Here is a 17,405-nt window from a genome sequence, read left to right as displayed (position 1 = left end):
AGAGCTAACTCGAGTCTATAAAGATCATCACATAGAGAAGCTCGGTTACGTGCACAGGAAGTTAAAGCTGAAGTGGAGTGCATCAGAAGCTATCAAGCGTGGGAGCACACCAAATCAAAGATTGAGGAGATGAAGAGTTGAAGTAACTTGAAAATGACCTGGGCCTGAGTGGTTCATTTGTAATCATTGAGACGTGTGTAAGTAATTGTGCACGTGTAACGAGCTGTAATATTGTGTATATGCTTGTAATAGACTCTGAGATTCATACAGGTGGGTCACAGAAATTGAGACAATTGTGAGAGCAGGGAAACACGAGAGAACAATGAGGAAAAAGATCAAACTCATCTCGAGTTGATATTCTTGAGTGTTTGTGTTTGTGATCTCAAAAAGTGTCATTTTGTACAAACTCTTTATTGATTGATCGTTGGTGATTAGTGGATGAATGCTAGATGTAGATCTTAACAGCGAACCAGGGTAAAGTCGTGTTTGTCTTGTTCTTTGATTGTTTGGCTTGATCGTGAGTTGTTTAGTTTGATTGCTTGCGCACCAAAGTTTATCGAAGTTGGAGCTTCAGTAAAAGTCAACACATGGTATCAGATAGGACGGCACAGAAAACCGGTGAAACCAGTAATTTTATAGACCAACGATGGAAGATTGATATCGATCGTTTTGATGGGCTTCCGACATGGTATCAAAGCTTTCCGGTCTGGCGAGATGGGTTTCGCAAAGGTTGAGATCGATCGTTTCAATGGGATAGGAGATTTCGCGTTGTGGCATCAGAAGATGAGAGCGATCCTCGTTCAGATGAAGGTTGCAAATGTTCTTGACGCTATGAAACCTCTATCGGCAACAATGTTAGAAGATGAGAAAATTGATATAAGTGAATTAGAGTACAACACGATTATTCTCCATCTTAGTGACAAGGGCTTACAAGAAGTATCCAAAGAAACCAACGCTGATGGGGTTCGGAAGAAATTGGAGACTTTGTATATGACTAAGCCATTGACGAACCAGATCTACTTGAAAGGGCTTATGTTTGGGTTTCGTATGAATGAAGATAAGCACGTAGATGAATCTCTTGATGATTTTTCCAAGATTGTGATGGATCTTGAAAACATTGGAGTGAAGGTTGAAGAAGAGGATCAGGCAGTTATAATCCTGAAATCACTGCCAAGAAACTATGCTTATTCTTGTTGAAACAATGAAATACTAAAAAAACATCGTTTACTCTTGAGGAAGTGTAAACTGCACTCAAGTCAAAGCAGATTGAGAATAGAGCAAGTACCAGCAATAAAGCTCCTGAAGGACTTGTAGCAAGAGCTAGATCAGATAAGAGAGATCTACAAAAGGGCAGAGGCAATAGTAGAAGCAGATCAAAGACCCTTCATACAACAGATCCTGGTTCGAGGAGTTCTCAGAGAATGATGGTGGTAAGGTCTTCTTGGGGAACAAAAAAGATTGCAAGGTGATTGGGAATGGCATCATCAAATTGAAGATGTTCAATGGCCAAGAAAGAATCATAGCTGGTGTGAGGTATGTTCCAGAGTTGAAGAGAAATTTTATTTCTTTATGAATGTTAGATCAGAAAGGCTATACTTTCAAGGCAGAGAATAGAGTCATGAAAGTGTCTAAGGGGTCGTTGATTATCATGAAAGGAACTAGATCAAATGGCTTGTATACAATGTTAGGGAGCACTGTGTTATGTTCTACAACTAATCTTACAAAATTGAAGAAAGATAAGATTGTTTTGTGGCATCATAGACTTGTTCATGTGAGTCATCTAGGATTGCTAGAGTTGAGTGAACAAGGAAGCCTAGGAGATGATCAAATTGGCAAGATTGATTTATGTGAAAACTGTGTTGTAGGAAAAGCTAGTAAGGTCAAGTTTAGAACAGTTGTTCACAGAACTCAAGGTGTGCTAAACTATGTTCATTCAGATTTATGGGGTCCTCAATCACATGGTGGTAGAAGATATTTCATGACTCTAATTGATTATTACACAAGAAGAGTGTGGGTGTCTATCTTGGAACACAAGAATGATGCTTTACATGCTTTCAAAGATTGGCAAGTATTTATTGAAAATCAAACTGGCAAGAAGATTAAGAGATTGAGAACAGATAATGGCTTGGAGTATCTTGACAAAGAGTTCATTGTTTTGTGCAAGTAATATGGTATATGAAAGCATTACACAGTTGCACGCACTCCACGGCAAAATAGTCTTGTTGAGAGATATAACAAGACCATATTGGAGAGAGTGAGATGTATGTTGCTACAATATGATTTGCGTAAGGTATTTTGGGCAGAGGCTGTTCAAACAGCTTGTTATTTGATCAGCAAATGTCCATCTTATGCAATTAGGGTCAAGACTCCAATGCAAATGTGGAGTGATCAGCCAGAATATTACACTAAATTGAGAGTGTTTGGCTGTTCAGCTTATGCTCTTGTAAGCCAAGATAAACTTGAAGCAAGAGCTCTCAGGTGTGTGTTTCCTGGCTATACTGAAGGTGTCAAAGACTATAAGCTATGATGTCTAGATATTGGTCATAAGGACTCAATAATAAGCAGAGATGTCACCATTTCCTTACAAGAAAACCGAGTCTACAAGTCAGTTAAAAGCTACAGATCATAACACTTCATAGATCAATTCAGAGCCAAGGATTAAGGTGGAGCTTGAAGCAAGCACTTCAACACCAAATGTTGAAAATGAAGAGATCAAAGATGAGGTGGAGCAAGAAGAGCATCATGAACCTCAACCTGAGGACAGTCTATTCAGAGATAGACAGAGAAGAACTCACACAACTCCAGTCAAGTTTGGCAATGAAATTTGGTGGCTTTTGCTTTCAGTGTACCTGAAGATGTTCAGATAATTGAGCCTAGATCATATGAATAGGCAATGAGGTCTACGGACATAGAGTAATGGCTTGAGTCCATGAATGAAGAGATAAATTATCTTGACAATAATTCTACTTGGATTATTGTTGATAGACATGCCAACAATAAGCTAGTAGATTCAAAGTGGATCTACAAGAATAAAAATGGTATTCTTGAAGTTGAAACTAAGACTAAAAGCTAGATTTGTTGCCAGAGGCTTCACTCAAGAGGATGATGTAGATTTCTATAAGATCTATTCACCTATGGTAAAGCACATATCTATAAGAATCATCTTGTCTCTAGTTGCTCAGTTGGATCCTGAACTTGAGCAATTATATGTGAAAAATGTATTTCTGCATGGAAACTTAGAAGAAACTATAACATGAGACAACCTAGAGGTTTTGAGATTGGAGACAAAGAGAAGAGAGTTTGCTTGCTGCAGAAGTTGTTCTATGCCGTAAGTAATCTCCTAGGCAATCGTATATGAAGTTTGATGAGTTTTTGCTTCAACAAGATTTTCACGTATCGGACTATGATTGGTGCATTTACAGAAAGAAAAAAAAACTACAAACTACAGAGGGACTCTATGATCTATCGACCTCTCTATGTAGATGATATGCCAATAGCTTGTTCTGATATGAAAGATATAGATGAGTTGAAGGGTCAACTGAATTCTCAGTTTGAAATGAAAGACTTAGGTCCTGCACATAAGATCTAGGGAATGCAGATTGTCAGATAAAGAAGCAAGAAGAAGTTGTTTCTGAATCAAACTGGAACAATTTGTTAGAAAGGTTTGAGATGAGCAAAGTCAAACATGTTCAAACTCCTTTGGCTCAGCTCTTTAAGCTCTCAGCAGATCATAAGCCACATAGTGATGCTGAAGTTGATTTTATGAAGAACATTCCATACTTGTGGGTTGTCTTATGATTGCAATGGTTTGCACAAGACCTGATCTTGCCTATGCTACGAGTTTAGTGAGTATACTCATGTCAACCCCTAGAAAAAAGCATTGTCATGCAGTCAAATGGATTTTGAGATATGTGAAGGTCACAACTGAAAGGGGTTTGCTTTATAGTGAAGCTAATGAGACTGAGAATGTAGCTGTTGGATAATGTTGATTATGATTATGCAGGCCGCGTTGACACTAGAAAGTCTCAGACAAGCTATGTGTTCATAGTGCATCAGCATTTAGTTAGAAAGCTAATTTGTAAGCTGTTGTAGCCTTGTCCACCGTAGAGGTTGAGTTCATGGCAGTTACAAAGGCAGACAAAGAGGCTTTGTGGCTAAAGGGAGTTTTAGCTGAGCTTGGTTTTGAGCATAAAATTCTAAGTGTTTGTGTGACAGTCAAGGAACAATAAACTTGTCAAAACATGTTTGTGATCTAAAAAAAATCCCACTTGTACAAACTCGGTATTGATTGATCGTTGGTGATTAGTGGATGGCTGTTTGATGTAAGTTTAGCACCGAACCGGGTTAAAATCGTGTTTGTCTTGTTCTTTGATTGTTTGGCTTGATCATGAGTTGTTTGGTTTGATTACTTGCGTACTAAGGTCTATCGGAGTCGGAGTTTTGGTAAAATTCAACACATTCAATGACTGACACAACATTATTCCTCTCAAAAAGTTTTCAACTAATGGAGATGTAATTATTTGCCTAAAACATCAAGTGACACCCAGTCAACAACAATCAATTCATATGGAATTCAGGCCATATATTATGTGCAAAGAGTCTATAGGCCCAAATCTAGCTTTCTCCTTCGAAAGAAGGTTTGGTTGACATTTGATCCAGACTTGAATGGCCTCAAGTTGAAAATGCATTTTTGAAATTGACTTTATAAAAATGTTTTGGCCTTTTTATTGTATTTTTCATCATATCATTTATCTTTGGTCTAGTTTTGAGATCTCATGGAACCATATATATTTTTTCAAGCACAAAGTCATAGATACGAAAATTCATTAACATTTTCCGAGATTTTCATTCCTGATATCAATCAACACCACTAAAAGATAGATATCGACAATCTATCGATTCATATGCATATCTCTTTCTATTTAATGTAAGATTCTAAATGTTACGTTGGTCCACAAAATTCTTTTTGATATTACCTTTAGGGGATATCATAAAGTAGGTGGGAATCGATGTTTTACCCTCTACTTATTCTTTTCGCAATTCCTTTGTTACCTTGTGAATAAGAAAACATATTAAGTGAGATGTCCCATACATGTCACAATGCTCTAGTGAACAAGTTCATTCCTTGTGAATTCATTCATTGAATACGGGACTTGATTTATTAATCCAAAACTAATATGAGTGATATATATTGCATTTCAGCAATTTTTTATACGAGTTTTTTAAATGTGAAACTCATAAGTTTAACGAGACTGAGTCATAGCGCTAACCGTATCGACCCACCACTTAGAATCTTGCCCATTGACAACCCACTCTTGTGACCAACATAGTTTCTTTGATATATATATGTCATATCGGTTACTTAAACAACACATCTAACCGGAGTCTGTCCATGTTGTGCATAGACTATTTGCACAAAATACTCACAATGAGTGAACTTACCCCCATGTTTCACATATATGATTTTGAATCTACCTATCTTGTCAATGATCATTAATCACTGACCAGTTTTAACGCTCAACCAAGACTTAGATGTTTCATAGTCTTATATGAGCATCTAAACTAGTTACCATAGAAGGTTATAGATTTGATGAATTTTCTTAATTCAATACATGAGATAAACCTTCTAATCATATGATAAAAAATGTATACTTCTTTTATTAACTTGAACAAAAGATGTTATAATGAATACGTTGTCTTCTTGTAGGCAATAATATCTAATAGAGGTTAGCATATAATAACGATATAAAGCTCATGGACGACAGACAATCCCGTATTTTGGCAGGCTTTGTTGGTGTAACTAACGCTATAAATGCATAAATATAGAAAACGCCTTGAATACTATTCTATAATAGTGATAAAACAACGAAAGAATGATATAGTTCTACTTCTATCTTGGTAGGCATATCTATGCCAAAATCTAATTAACAATCTGACGATTAAAAGAAATAAACTTCAACTTAATAAAGAGTATCTACTTGTTGTAAATCAATGTATCTCGATACAATAGTCTTCCAAACTTTTTTTAGGATGAAGTGGGGCGAAAGGATGGGCTAACTAATTCATGTTGCTCAATTTCTCACAATTTTTTTGTTGGCAGAGAATGATATAAACATTATACGAGAAGCGATAATCAGCAACGCGCTGAGATCAGCGTTGCTGAAATAAAAAAAGAAATTGGTAGGTCCCAAGAAATAAACAGCTACTTAGAATGATGTTTAGTATGAGTGATATTATAGTGATAAAGAGAAATTTTGAGAACTCCTTAGAGTTCTTGGTCAATATTCTCATGGCCAGAGTTCTTTATTTATACTTTTACAAATATATTATTTACTTGGACATAATATTTTCATAATATTCCGAAAATATTTGAGATAAAATCTTAACCGTATGATCTTATTGTGTAGTTGTGATATATATCATAGCATTTATAAATATTAGAAGTAAAAATATTTAAATATTTAAACTATCAATTCTTATATGTAGTAGAATATTTCATTTTATTGGGCTCATGGATTTATTTTAAAACAAGCTTCAACCTCATCTAAAACACACTTAGCAATTAATAATTTGGAACAATTAGGTCAGTAGCCCAATGGTCCACCCTGTTTACAAAAATAGTCAAAATTTCATTTTATTAAGAAAATCGTTTACCAGGTCGAAGTAAATTAAATTAATTGTTTCAGTTAATTCAATTTATTTCGGTCTGGTAGACTATTTTTTCAATAAAATGAAATTTTGGTTATAATCTTTAAAAAAGCTAAAAGATTGACTAATTGCAACAAATTATTCTAATAATTAATTTGTCAAAACACTTTAACAAATCGGACACATATTCTGGTTAAAATATAAATGTGAGTAGGCAACTAATAGAATAATATTCCAGATTAACCCAATTCATCTTCAAAACTATGCACCTCATAAATAGAGCTCTAATAATGAACATAAATAAAAGACAAAAGTCCTTCCAACTTTTATACATTTTAGTCTCATTGTCATTCTACTAAAACCCCAAGATTGACTTGATTTTATTAGAAAAATGTACTCAATAATTGAGTGTGCATTGATATTACCATTATTTTCTTCAAGACACATAAAAGCCACAAGTACCATTGACTTCTCAAAGAAAGATTAAATCATTAATCATATTATGAAAGTGTCCACAATGATACGGTCCAGTATTCTATCCTTATTTAAGCCGAACTAGTTGTGAACGAATTATTCAAACTTAGATGTCAAAGACCGCCTTGTGATTAAGACTAATTCTCATTTGACTATGACTATGATCTGTTCGTCTTATTGATTCCTTAAACAACACATCCTAACAAAGTATGTCCAAGTCGCATACATATGACATGCATATAATGCTACCACTATGTGAATCGATATGTGATTTCAAATCTAACTTCTCATGATGCAAATTAATCTAGATACATTGATTTGAAAATAACACATCTAATTAAATAATAGAAAATTTAAATTGTTTCATTAATCATCAATCGGAAGTTAATTACTATAATCATCTTATGAGGGAAATATTCCTAACAACCTCCCCCAACAAGCATTATATGTCCACTCGTTACGGCCATTACGGGTTGAACAAAGGGAGTGGGAAATCCGGGCCGGGGTAGGGTCCATAACCCATTACCGACTAGTACATTGAGTCAACAACCAGGGCCACACCTGGGTGCTCCAACAAAATTCTGGAAGAAACGCATGAGCGACGAGATTGGCGAGCAACGGGTCAATGGCCCTATGCTTCAACCACAGCGAGTTATTTGCATCGGGCCATCACTGCAAACCAATTCTCTTCCACATCATCGCGATCAAGGAGGGCAATACTTTTGAGTTTTTATAAGAATAGAAAGCCCACTTAAGTTGAGCTAAAAAATGTTAGAGCAATACTCTTGGCAAATGTGAACCATACCGGAAATGAAATATATAAATCAAAAGGCAATGTATTTTAGGAGACAAATTTATATCTTGGCGTATATTACAATGTGGTTATTATAGCATTTCTTGTGATTTTCTAATGCAACGGCTGACTTTCTTCCTGAATTCGCCTCGTCTCTCTCTCCATTCTTTCTGCAGCGTGTTATAAGAGAGATTCAAAGTTATATCTAGTAGTGGGATTGTAATACGCTGATGATATAATGAGAAGAATGCTGACACACTTACCGCTGCTTCAACATTCGCGGGAGACTCATCGTTGGGGCTTGAAAGCATCGATATAATGCTCAACAATATACTCTCGACCTATAACGAGCCATGAGTCAGTGGCATCAAATTGTTCAAGTAAAATCCAAGAAATGTGGAATAATCGCAACAGATCATAATGTGTAATAATAAAGCGAGATAGAGACGAGGGGGTAGGTGAGTGCGAATACTTGGAATCATCTCTTATCAAATATTGAGACATGGAACAGATCTCATCTCAGCTACTATTTGGCGGTTTCAATATTTTGGTAATGCACTCAACGATTCTGTAAGGAGGCATAGAGTGTCAAAAGACTACCCTTGTCTCAATTACCACCTAATCTATACATGAACCTACTTCAGATACATTGAATAGCTAATCAGTTTAAGAGCTCCCCTCGTAAAGAATAAAATCCTTATTCAACTTGTCTCAAGCGATCTTTCCCTATCTAGTGATGGGCAAGAATTTCAGAACAAGCGCCTCAATCCAGGCTTAGGTTGAGATCTGTAATGCACAATTGAGCTATTCTCTCTCTGAAATGGATCTCAAACTTCTCGAATCTCCCGAACTACTACTCGACCGACCTCCGAACCTAATGTCTCACCAAAGGAATTTCCCACAAAAAATAGACCAACTTTGACAACATTATAAATCTCACATAACAAACGAGAGCAGCCAAACCACTATAACAAACATAAGACAGCACACATTTTTTTCTTTCCATAAATGGACATCAAATATATGCATACCGTGTGGACTGGAGTCCAACGCTCACTGGCAAGCTCGTAACCATTCGGATCATCACCGGGAGGATGAAGAATCGAGATGCAGACCTTCCCGTCCGAGTACACTGAGAATCACACATTTGTATAGTCAAGATATGACCAAGACTGAATAAGCGAGTTGATTTGATTTTTTTTCATTTCAGAAGATGGATTGATGTGAATGAATTACCATTGGGATGCCAAATATCTGAAGTGAACCTCACAGTTGGAGGGCTGTTTGGGTAATTGTTGGGGAAAGACATAATAGCGTTGAAGTAACCACCCTCACTGCATCAAAACATTGGGCATAAATTAAGCCATTCTCACTTATCATCTCAATCACAAAACCCAATAGCCAACAGTAAAGAGTTCTGATACCCAGCTGACCTAAAAACTCTGTTCACAGTATAACGGACTATGAAACTAGGCAGATAGAGGTGATAGTGAAGAATAAACTTCTGTTACAGAAACATACATGTACGAAGCAAAAACTAAAGAGATCGAATGATGAAAGAAATCGTACTATAGAGTATCAGGAGGTCCGATAATGGTGACACTCCATTCAAAGATATTGGTTTCGTCTACCAATCCAGCAGAGAAACCATCGACAGGGTTTTTGCAGAGATCTACAAAACAAGGCAAAAAAAAAAAAACAATGACATGGTTGCGAAATCGAAGAGCAAGCAAAGGCATAAATCGAGAAGGTATTCGCTGGCAGTAACCTCTAAGTTGCTTCTGGAGGAGAAGACTTGCTTGACTCGAGGCCATTGGAGATCAAAAGTTGAAGTTGAGCGAAAGAAGAGGAAGCGATTCAAAGAGAAAATAAACCTCCCAGTTTTTTTTTTTTTTAGGAAAAAGCTGATAGAGCTTTTTTTTTTTTTTTTTTTTTTTTTTGAGGGGGCGATATTAGAAGAAGGGTAAAATACCCGGAAAAAATAAATAAATAAATACCCGCAATTTATTCATTATGCTTTCTGTTCGAATTGAACCCTTAAATAAAAAAATAATAAATAATTAAGAATAATAAATGGAAAATTATATTATATTTTTCATCGAAATAAATACGCATTACACTTATTTTTCAACTGTAATGGGTTGGTTGTCTGATGGCCGATAAAAATGGGTATTTTATCCAATTAGAATTAAGGGGCAACTAGTCAAAAAGCTCAATAGTACATCTCACTTTTAAAAAATAGTCAAAATTTCATTTTATTAAGAAAATAACTCACCAGACCAAAATAAATTAATTAATTGGTTATATTAATTTAATTTACTTAGGAAAATAGCCCACGAAAATCGAAGTAAATTAAATTAACCTAAACTGTTAATTAATTTATTTCGATCCGGTGTACTATTTTCTTAATAAAATGAAACTTTGACTATAAACTTAAACGAATATGAAAAAATAACTAATTGCAACAAATTCTTCTAAAATTAACTGATCGGTTAATCTACATTTTATTCGGTTCGACCGGATAATTTTAACCGTTTATTTTTTAAATTAAGTAAACGATTAATTTAATCGGTTATTTTATGATTAACTGTGATTAACCGTGGTTAACAACCTATTTTAAAAAACAAACAAATTTGTACTTCTAGATTCACAGATATTTATTGCAACTAGCCGATTCTCTACTTATTTATAAGAATCTAGCTCAAGTTTCATTTTATTAGAAAAATAGTCCACCAGGCCGAAATAACTTAATTCACTAGTTGCCTTTAATTTACTTCGGTTTGCTTGACTATTTTTAATTGGCTTAATTCGGTCTGATGAGCTATTTTTTCATAAAATGAAACTTTAACTATTTTTTTTTAAAAGCAGAGTGGTTTATTGGGGTATAGGCTAATTGACCCTTAATTGATTAATCGTTCCACACTTTTCTTTGTATACTTCTTCTTGTACAATATGTAAACAAATACATATAATGCACATATTGATGTTATAATATTATATAGTAGGGTACATAGTACTGATATATTATATTAACGTATAATAATAAAAATAGAGTACAGAGGCATATATTATATTAACGTGTATATATATATATATACACACACATATTATGTATAACGTTAATCTACAGAGTAAGTAATTGGTTCATATTTTCACGGTTAATATTTTAACCTGTCAAATTTCACATTTTTAGACTAACAACTAACACTAACAAGTTAATCTACCATTAAAAGAAAAAATCACGGTTAATCGGTTAAATCTTTAACTATTTTGAACGGTTAATGGTTACCCATCAATAAATCTTCACAGAATCTGAAAAAAAATTTATCATTTTTTTATCTTCATAGAATCATTTAGGCTCCGTTTGGAACCCGGAAAATAAGAGGGAAAGGAAAATGAAAATCCATCATATTTTACTGAGGTTGTTTGGATTGAGGAAAATATGGTAGAAAAAAAATATGATGGAAAATGCGATGGAAAGTGTATAACTAAAATGAGGATTTCATTTTCCTTCGAAAATCAAATGGAAAATGAGAATCTCTCCACATTTGTCTATGAGGGGATCACATTTGTTTAGAGTAAAAATGTAAAACTTTTAAAAAATGGGTAAAAAATGTAAATAAAAAAATTTAAGGGGGGCTAATTAAAAAAAATCATGGTAAAAATGAAATTTTTTTAAAAAAAATGGGTCAAAAGTGTAAATTTTTTAGGGTAAAAATGTAAAACTTTTTAAAAATGGGCAAAAAATGTAAATAAAAAATTTAGGGGGCTATAATTAAAAAAAAATTCATGGTAAAAATGAAATTTTTTAAAAAAAATGGGTCAAAAGTGTAAATATTTTAGGGTAAAAAATGTAAATTTTTTTTTAAAATGGGCAAAAAATGTAAATAAAAAAAATTTGAGGGGGAGGGGGCTAGAGCCCACCCTTGACTTGAGTTAGCTCCGTCCCTAGTCTCGTCGTTACTTTCCCGTCAATTTTCTCTCATATTTTCGATGATTTTCAAACACAATTAGAATTTTGACTTTTTATATTATTTTCTCTTACATTTTCATTTTCTCTATTATTTTCACTTTCTCTCTTATTTTTCGGGTTCCAAACGGAGCCTTATTGCTTCTTCCAAACTTGATCTCCAATGTCGAGCAAGTTCTTGCTGCTAAAAGTTGCTTCTTCCAAACTTTCAATTGAGCAGCTCGTCGGAGGAGTGTTGTCGCTGGGGTTCATGAAGATAACATGCTACTCACAGAGTCGTTCCGCTCACGGACTCGGCATCGGCGTTAACTCCAACTCATTGTGGATTTACCTTTAGGTTTGAGTTTTAATTTTAGAGTTTCTTTTGTCATTTTTTTAGAGAATCAAAGAAGAGAAGAAGATGAATAGTTGCGAAGAAGAGAGAGAGAGAGAGAGAGAGAGGAATGAAATGAAGAATGAGTGGAAAATAAAAAAGGGTAAAAGAGTAGTTACACAAAAGATAAGTTATAGTTTTGGATTAATTTGAACATATTGGATTTTGATAAAAAAAAAAAATAAAAAAAAAAAAAAAAAACTATTGATAATGTCATATTTTAGGAATAATCTCATTAATAAAAGGCACATTGTAATTGTTGGCCAATTTTAATGTTTTCCATTCTTTAAAAGGTCCACATTCATAGTTAGCGTTGCGATTTTTCATTTTTTTTTCTAGAATATCACACTAGAGCTGGTACTTCTTTTTATTATTTTCCTTTATGAAACCGCGGTTTCATTCAAAAAGGTTTGAGAAAACGATTTAGAGGCGCAATCTTTGAGGTATATTTGAATAATGGGGTTCTATTTATTTATATGTTAGTTTTCTTAATCACCAAGTTTTTTTTCTTTTTAAAATTAGTGATTATTTGGTAGGCTTAGAGTCAAGCACATCATCAATACGGAGTAAGCAAGGGAGAAAGGGAGGACAACCATTTATTGACTTCAAACAATTCTTAAATTTTCAGGTTTTATCTTTCTAATTCGATTGTTTTAAGTTTTGAGTACTTAATTTTTTTTTTCTTGTGTGTGAATTGCTTTTTAGAACATAGAAAATATTTGATTTTTAAAGGCCTAATTTTGAATTTCACTTTAGGTCCCGATACATATTAGGTTGGCCTTGGACACAGCGCATGGGTGGCATCCCGGATGAAAGCCCGCCACACCAAAAAAACAAAGCGGGAGGCAACTTACTCCCCCACCCCTTTGAATGACATCGAAGAAGTCCGCCACTCCAAGTGCTTGATTTTTGGCAGGATATTCAAAGCCTAGATCTTTGTTCACCACACCGAAGAAGCGGAGAAGAATAAGACGGCCTCGCTATGTACTAACCGATTTCCCGACCTTACCGAATAAAGCCCATTATCCTCGACATGTCATATCAACACGTCTTGTCCCTTAACCTCTTCAATCGGGAATCTAGCCCAATGATAGCCTCAATATTATGCAGTATAAGACTTCCCTCAAGCCTCCCTGTCACCAATTGGAGCTGGAAACAACTTTTTTAAAGCTCCCAATCTCGGAATCCACTGTTAAAACCATCCAATTGGTGAAGTATTGGAGGAACCACGTGCCTCCCAACAACTTTTTCAAACACTAGATTTGCCTCCCAACAACCGCATTGTTAAAACCATCAAATTGGTGAAGTATGCTCATCACATTAGTGATCATATTGGGTAAGGGCATCTCCAACCGAGTACTGCATTTTGCAGTAAATGTTACATCAAATAAAACTTCATCTCCAACCGAATTCTAATTTCAACTGCATATGTAAAATTCTTTTAATATTCCATTTATCTCTTAATTATTTTTATACCCTTAACTTATTTGTTGCTTTCAACTAGATCATTTTAATTTGGAATTGTTCTATATTTGCATTAGTCCATAAATAATTTAAATATAAATACATATATACTAAAGAAAATATTTATTAAATAAAAAAAAGTTCAACAAAACACATTCATATAAAAAAAAGTACAACAATACAAATGAAAAAAAAATCATAACTATATATCGGAATTAGAATACGCTTCCCACAAATGATCAATTGATGCATTTCGAAGTGCAATGTGTGCATCTTTATCTCTCACCTTTTATAATGATTGATAAACTGTTGAAATCGTGTATCTTCATCCACCACCATCTCAACCTTCGCTTGTGGTGTTACTCTTGCAACTTCAATGGGTGCACTAAAAAACTTATTAACCAAATGAGAAAGACTAGTGAAATGAGGCAACAACACTTGGAAATTAAAGCCAAGAGTCATGAATTGAGAGAAATCAAGGAAGAGAACAAAATGTTTTTTTCGAAATTTAAATTCAATACAAGATCCCAATGTTCGTGCATATGTCGAGAGTGAACAAGCACAAATTCAACAAAAGAGAGCTGAAAAACAACAATCACAAACAACAACTCATACTTCTTCTGACTCGTTGTCCCAATACTTTACTAATCTTGGGGGATTTGGGACTAACCTTCCTGACTACTAGATTTATGTTTTGTTATTGTATTATGTACCCATTGTGTTATTTTCAATTATTATCTATCTATTGTATTTTTTTTTTTCATTGTGTAATCTTAATGTTTTAATTTTCCTTGTAATATATGTTTAATCTATTTTAATGTCATTTTATTTTAGTTTTTTTTTTCAGCCCATTTTTTCCATATTTATTTTTATCTCGAGGGCAAAAATAAAATATTTTTATCATTTCATATCCATTTGTATAAATAAATGAGATTGTGGGTCTAAAACATAATAAGTTAAATATTTTTACTATTCATTTCCCCTTAAAAACTGCATTTTGCAGTAGGTTTTACAGTTCAGTTGGAGCTCCATTTTACCGCATAATTGAAATATGCATTACGGTTAGAGATGGTCTAAACCCTATAATTGTTGAAAACAAAATTCTTTGATTTGAGCGATAATTGAGAAAACAAAAGCAAATGGTGTTTCGGTACAACAATATAAAATAAAAGAGAAATTGGATTGCTTTGATTTTTCAGTAATACAAGAATAGAAAGCTGACTTAAATTGAACTAAAAAAATGTTATAGAACAATACTCTCGGCGAATGTGGATGATACTTAAAATGAAATATCAATCAAAAGGCATTGTATTATACCATGTGGTGGTTATAGCATTTCTTGTGATTTTCGGATGCAACGGCTGACTTTTTTCCTAAATTCGCCTCGTCTCTCTCTCCATTCTTTCTGCAATGCGTTATTAGAGAGATTCAATGTTAAATCTAACAGGTGGTATATTGAGAAGAATGTTGACACACTTACCGCTGCTTCAACATTCGCGGGAGACTCGTCATTGGGGCTTGAAAGCATCGATATAATGCTCAACAATATACTCTCGACCTACAAATCGAGCCATGAGTCAGTGTCATTAAACTGTACGAGCAACACCCAATAAATATATAATAATAACGAGAGAGAGAGAGAGAGAGAGTTGGTGTGCTGATTCTTGGTATTATCTCTTCTCAAAGATTGAGACATGGAACACATCTCATCTCAGCTCCTATTGGGCGGTTTCAATATTTTGATAACACACACTCAACGATAGTATAAGCCTACGGAAGCATACCAGTGTCAAAAGACTACTCTTGTCTCAGCTTCGGATACAATGAATTAGATAACTAGTCATTTTATGAGCTCCACTCGAAAACAATCAAATCCCTATTCAACTCATCTTAAAGCAATCTATCGACCACCTTAATCAAGACTTAGATTAAGACCCATAATGCAAGCTTGATCAACTCACTCTTCGCAACAAATCTCAACCTTCATCAAGATTTTGAACTGCGAATCAGAGGTTACTTATAATGGCCATAAACATTAAAAAAAAATTAAACACACAGTCACTCAATTAGGAACCGCTCTGTCACACTCCATAAACTACTTCCCCTTTGCAGCTCAAGCCGACTAATCACTATCCAAACTGCTACTCGACCGACCTCCGAACCTAATGTATCACCGAAGGAATTTTCCACAAAAAAATAGACCAACTTCGACAACATTATAAATCTCACATAACAAACAAGAGCAGCCAAACCACGATAACAAACATAAGACAACACACAACTTTTCTTCCCATAAATGGACATCAAATATATGCATACCGTGTGGACTGGAGTCCAACGCTCACTGGCAAGCTCGTAACCATTCGGATCATCACCGGGAGGATGAAGGATCGAGATGCAGACCTTCCCGTCCGAGTACACTGAGAATCACACACAATCAATCCGAAAAAGTTTGCATAGTCAAGATATGACCAAGACTGAATAAGCAAGTTGATTTGATTTTTTTATTTCAGAAAATGGATTAATGTGACGAATTACCATTAGGATGCCAAATATCTGAAGTGAACCTCACAGTTGGAGGGCTGTTTGGGTAATTGTTGGGGAAAGACATGATAGCGTTGAAGTAACCACCCTCACTGCATCAAAACAATGGGAATAAATTAAGCCATTCCCACTAATCATCTCAATCACAAAACCCAATAGCCAACAGTAAGAGTTCTGATTCCCAGCTTAACTAAAAACTCTCTTCGGAGGACTATGAAACTAGGCAGATAGAGGTGATAGGGAAGGATAAAACTTCTGTTACTGAAACATACATGTATGATACAAAAACTAAAGAGATCAGATGATGTAAGAAAATCGTACTATAAAGTATCAGGAGGTCCGATAATGGTGACACTCCACTCGAAGACATTGGTTTCGTCCACCAAACCAGCAGAGAAACCATCGACAGGGTTTTTGCAGAGATCTACAAAAAACAAGAAATAAATAACAAAATAAAATTGGCAAGAGATCAAACGGTTGCGAAATCGAAGAGCAAGAAAAGCCGTAGATCGAGAACCTCTGAGCTGCTTCTGGAGGAGAAGACTCGCTTGACTCGCGGCCATTGATGATCAAAATTTGAAGCCAAGCGAACGAAGAGGAAGCGATTCAAAGAGAGAATAAAGCTCCGAGCTTCTATTGGTTTGGTTTGCTGCGAAAAAATAAGAGTTTGGGGAGATTGAAATAAATAATACTAAATGAATATCAATTACCAAATATAGCCCAAAACCTAAAATTTGACACATATAGTACCTAATCCAATGAGTAGAGACTATTATACCCTCAAAATTCATTTAAACCAAAAATCCAAACCAATTCCCGCTTCATCTTCTTCACTCTGTCAGATTAGAACCCCACCCAAACACACATCTTCTTCTTCTTCACTGTCTCTGTTTGGGGGTTTTCCGATCTCTCGATGGGTCTATGCACTTCGAAACCCTCGCAACGCGACTCTTCTCTCTCATCTCCCTCCGATTCCAAGCCATCTAACACTATCCTGGATGATAATGGACTGCGATCCGGAAAGAAATCGCCATTCCTTCCTTTCTACAGCCTAGCCCAGCTCACTACCTTTTCCGGCAAAAATCCTCCTCTCCGATGAGAACTCCAGCGACGGAAACCCCGGCCACTTCGACGAGGAG

At 35.0% G+C, this 17,405-nt stretch overlaps 2 protein-coding genes across 2 annotated transcripts; both read right to left on the bottom strand.

The window, feature by feature from the left end:
• Positions 1-7,924: 7,924 nt before the first annotated feature.
• On the bottom strand, positions 7,925-9,849 carry LOC149379225 (ubiquitin-conjugating enzyme E2 7-like). The gene is made up of 6 exons (XM_089603764.1): positions 9,684-9,849; positions 9,485-9,587; positions 9,152-9,249; positions 8,947-9,047; positions 8,179-8,256; positions 7,925-8,085 (listed from the first exon to the last, which is right to left on the bottom strand). Exons 1-6 carry the CDS (start codon positions 9,727-9,729, stop codon positions 8,008-8,010), a joined length of 504 nt encoding a protein of 167 aa, XP_089459890.1. The 5' UTR covers positions 9,730-9,849; the 3' UTR covers positions 7,925-8,007.
• A 5,034-nt stretch (positions 9,850-14,883) lies between these two features.
• Positions 14,884-16,938, bottom strand: LOC149379224 (ubiquitin-conjugating enzyme E2 7-like). Its single transcript, XM_089604307.1, has 6 exons — positions 16,784-16,938; positions 16,588-16,690; positions 16,261-16,358; positions 16,042-16,142; positions 15,203-15,280; positions 14,884-15,127 (listed from the first exon to the last, which is right to left on the bottom strand). Exons 1-6 carry the CDS (start codon positions 16,827-16,829, stop codon positions 15,050-15,052), a joined length of 504 nt encoding a protein of 167 aa, XP_089460433.1. The 5' UTR covers positions 16,830-16,938; the 3' UTR covers positions 14,884-15,049.
• Positions 16,939-17,405: the final 467 nt, after the last annotated feature.

Source organism: Urtica dioica, chromosome 12 (assembly GCF_054948205.1).
Source record: "Urtica dioica subsp. dioica isolate 48M chromosome 12, U.dioica_male_clone48M_v1_H2, whole genome shotgun sequence".
Lineage (NCBI taxonomy): Eukaryota > Viridiplantae > Streptophyta > Magnoliopsida > Rosales > Urticaceae > Urtica > Urtica dioica.
Note: the sequence above shows the minus strand (reverse complement) of the source record. Positions and strands in the feature narration are given on the sequence as shown.

Excerpts from the sequence above, each read along its gene's own strand:
- LOC149379225 (XM_089603764.1), bottom strand. The coding sequence starts at position 9,729 with ATGGCCTCGAGTCAAGCAAGTCTTCTCCTCCAGAAGCAACTTAGAG. Across the intron at positions 9,588-9,683 it reads CCTCCAGAAGCAACTTAGAG|ATCTCTGCAAAAACCCTGTC; the intron begins GTTACTGCCAGC and ends CTTGTTTTGTAG. Across the intron at positions 9,250-9,484 it reads GGACCTCCTGATACTCTATA|TGAGGGTGGTTACTTCAACG; the intron begins GTACGATTTCTT and ends GTTTTGATGCAG.
- LOC149379224 (XM_089604307.1), bottom strand. The coding sequence starts at position 16,829 with ATGGCCGCGAGTCAAGCGAGTCTTCTCCTCCAGAAGCAGCTCAGAG. Across the intron at positions 16,691-16,783 it reads CCTCCAGAAGCAGCTCAGAG|ATCTCTGCAAAAACCCTGTC; the intron begins GTTCTCGATCTA and ends TGTTTTTTGTAG. Across the intron at positions 16,359-16,587 it reads GGACCTCCTGATACTTTATA|TGAGGGTGGTTACTTCAACG; the intron begins GTACGATTTTCT and ends GTTTTGATGCAG.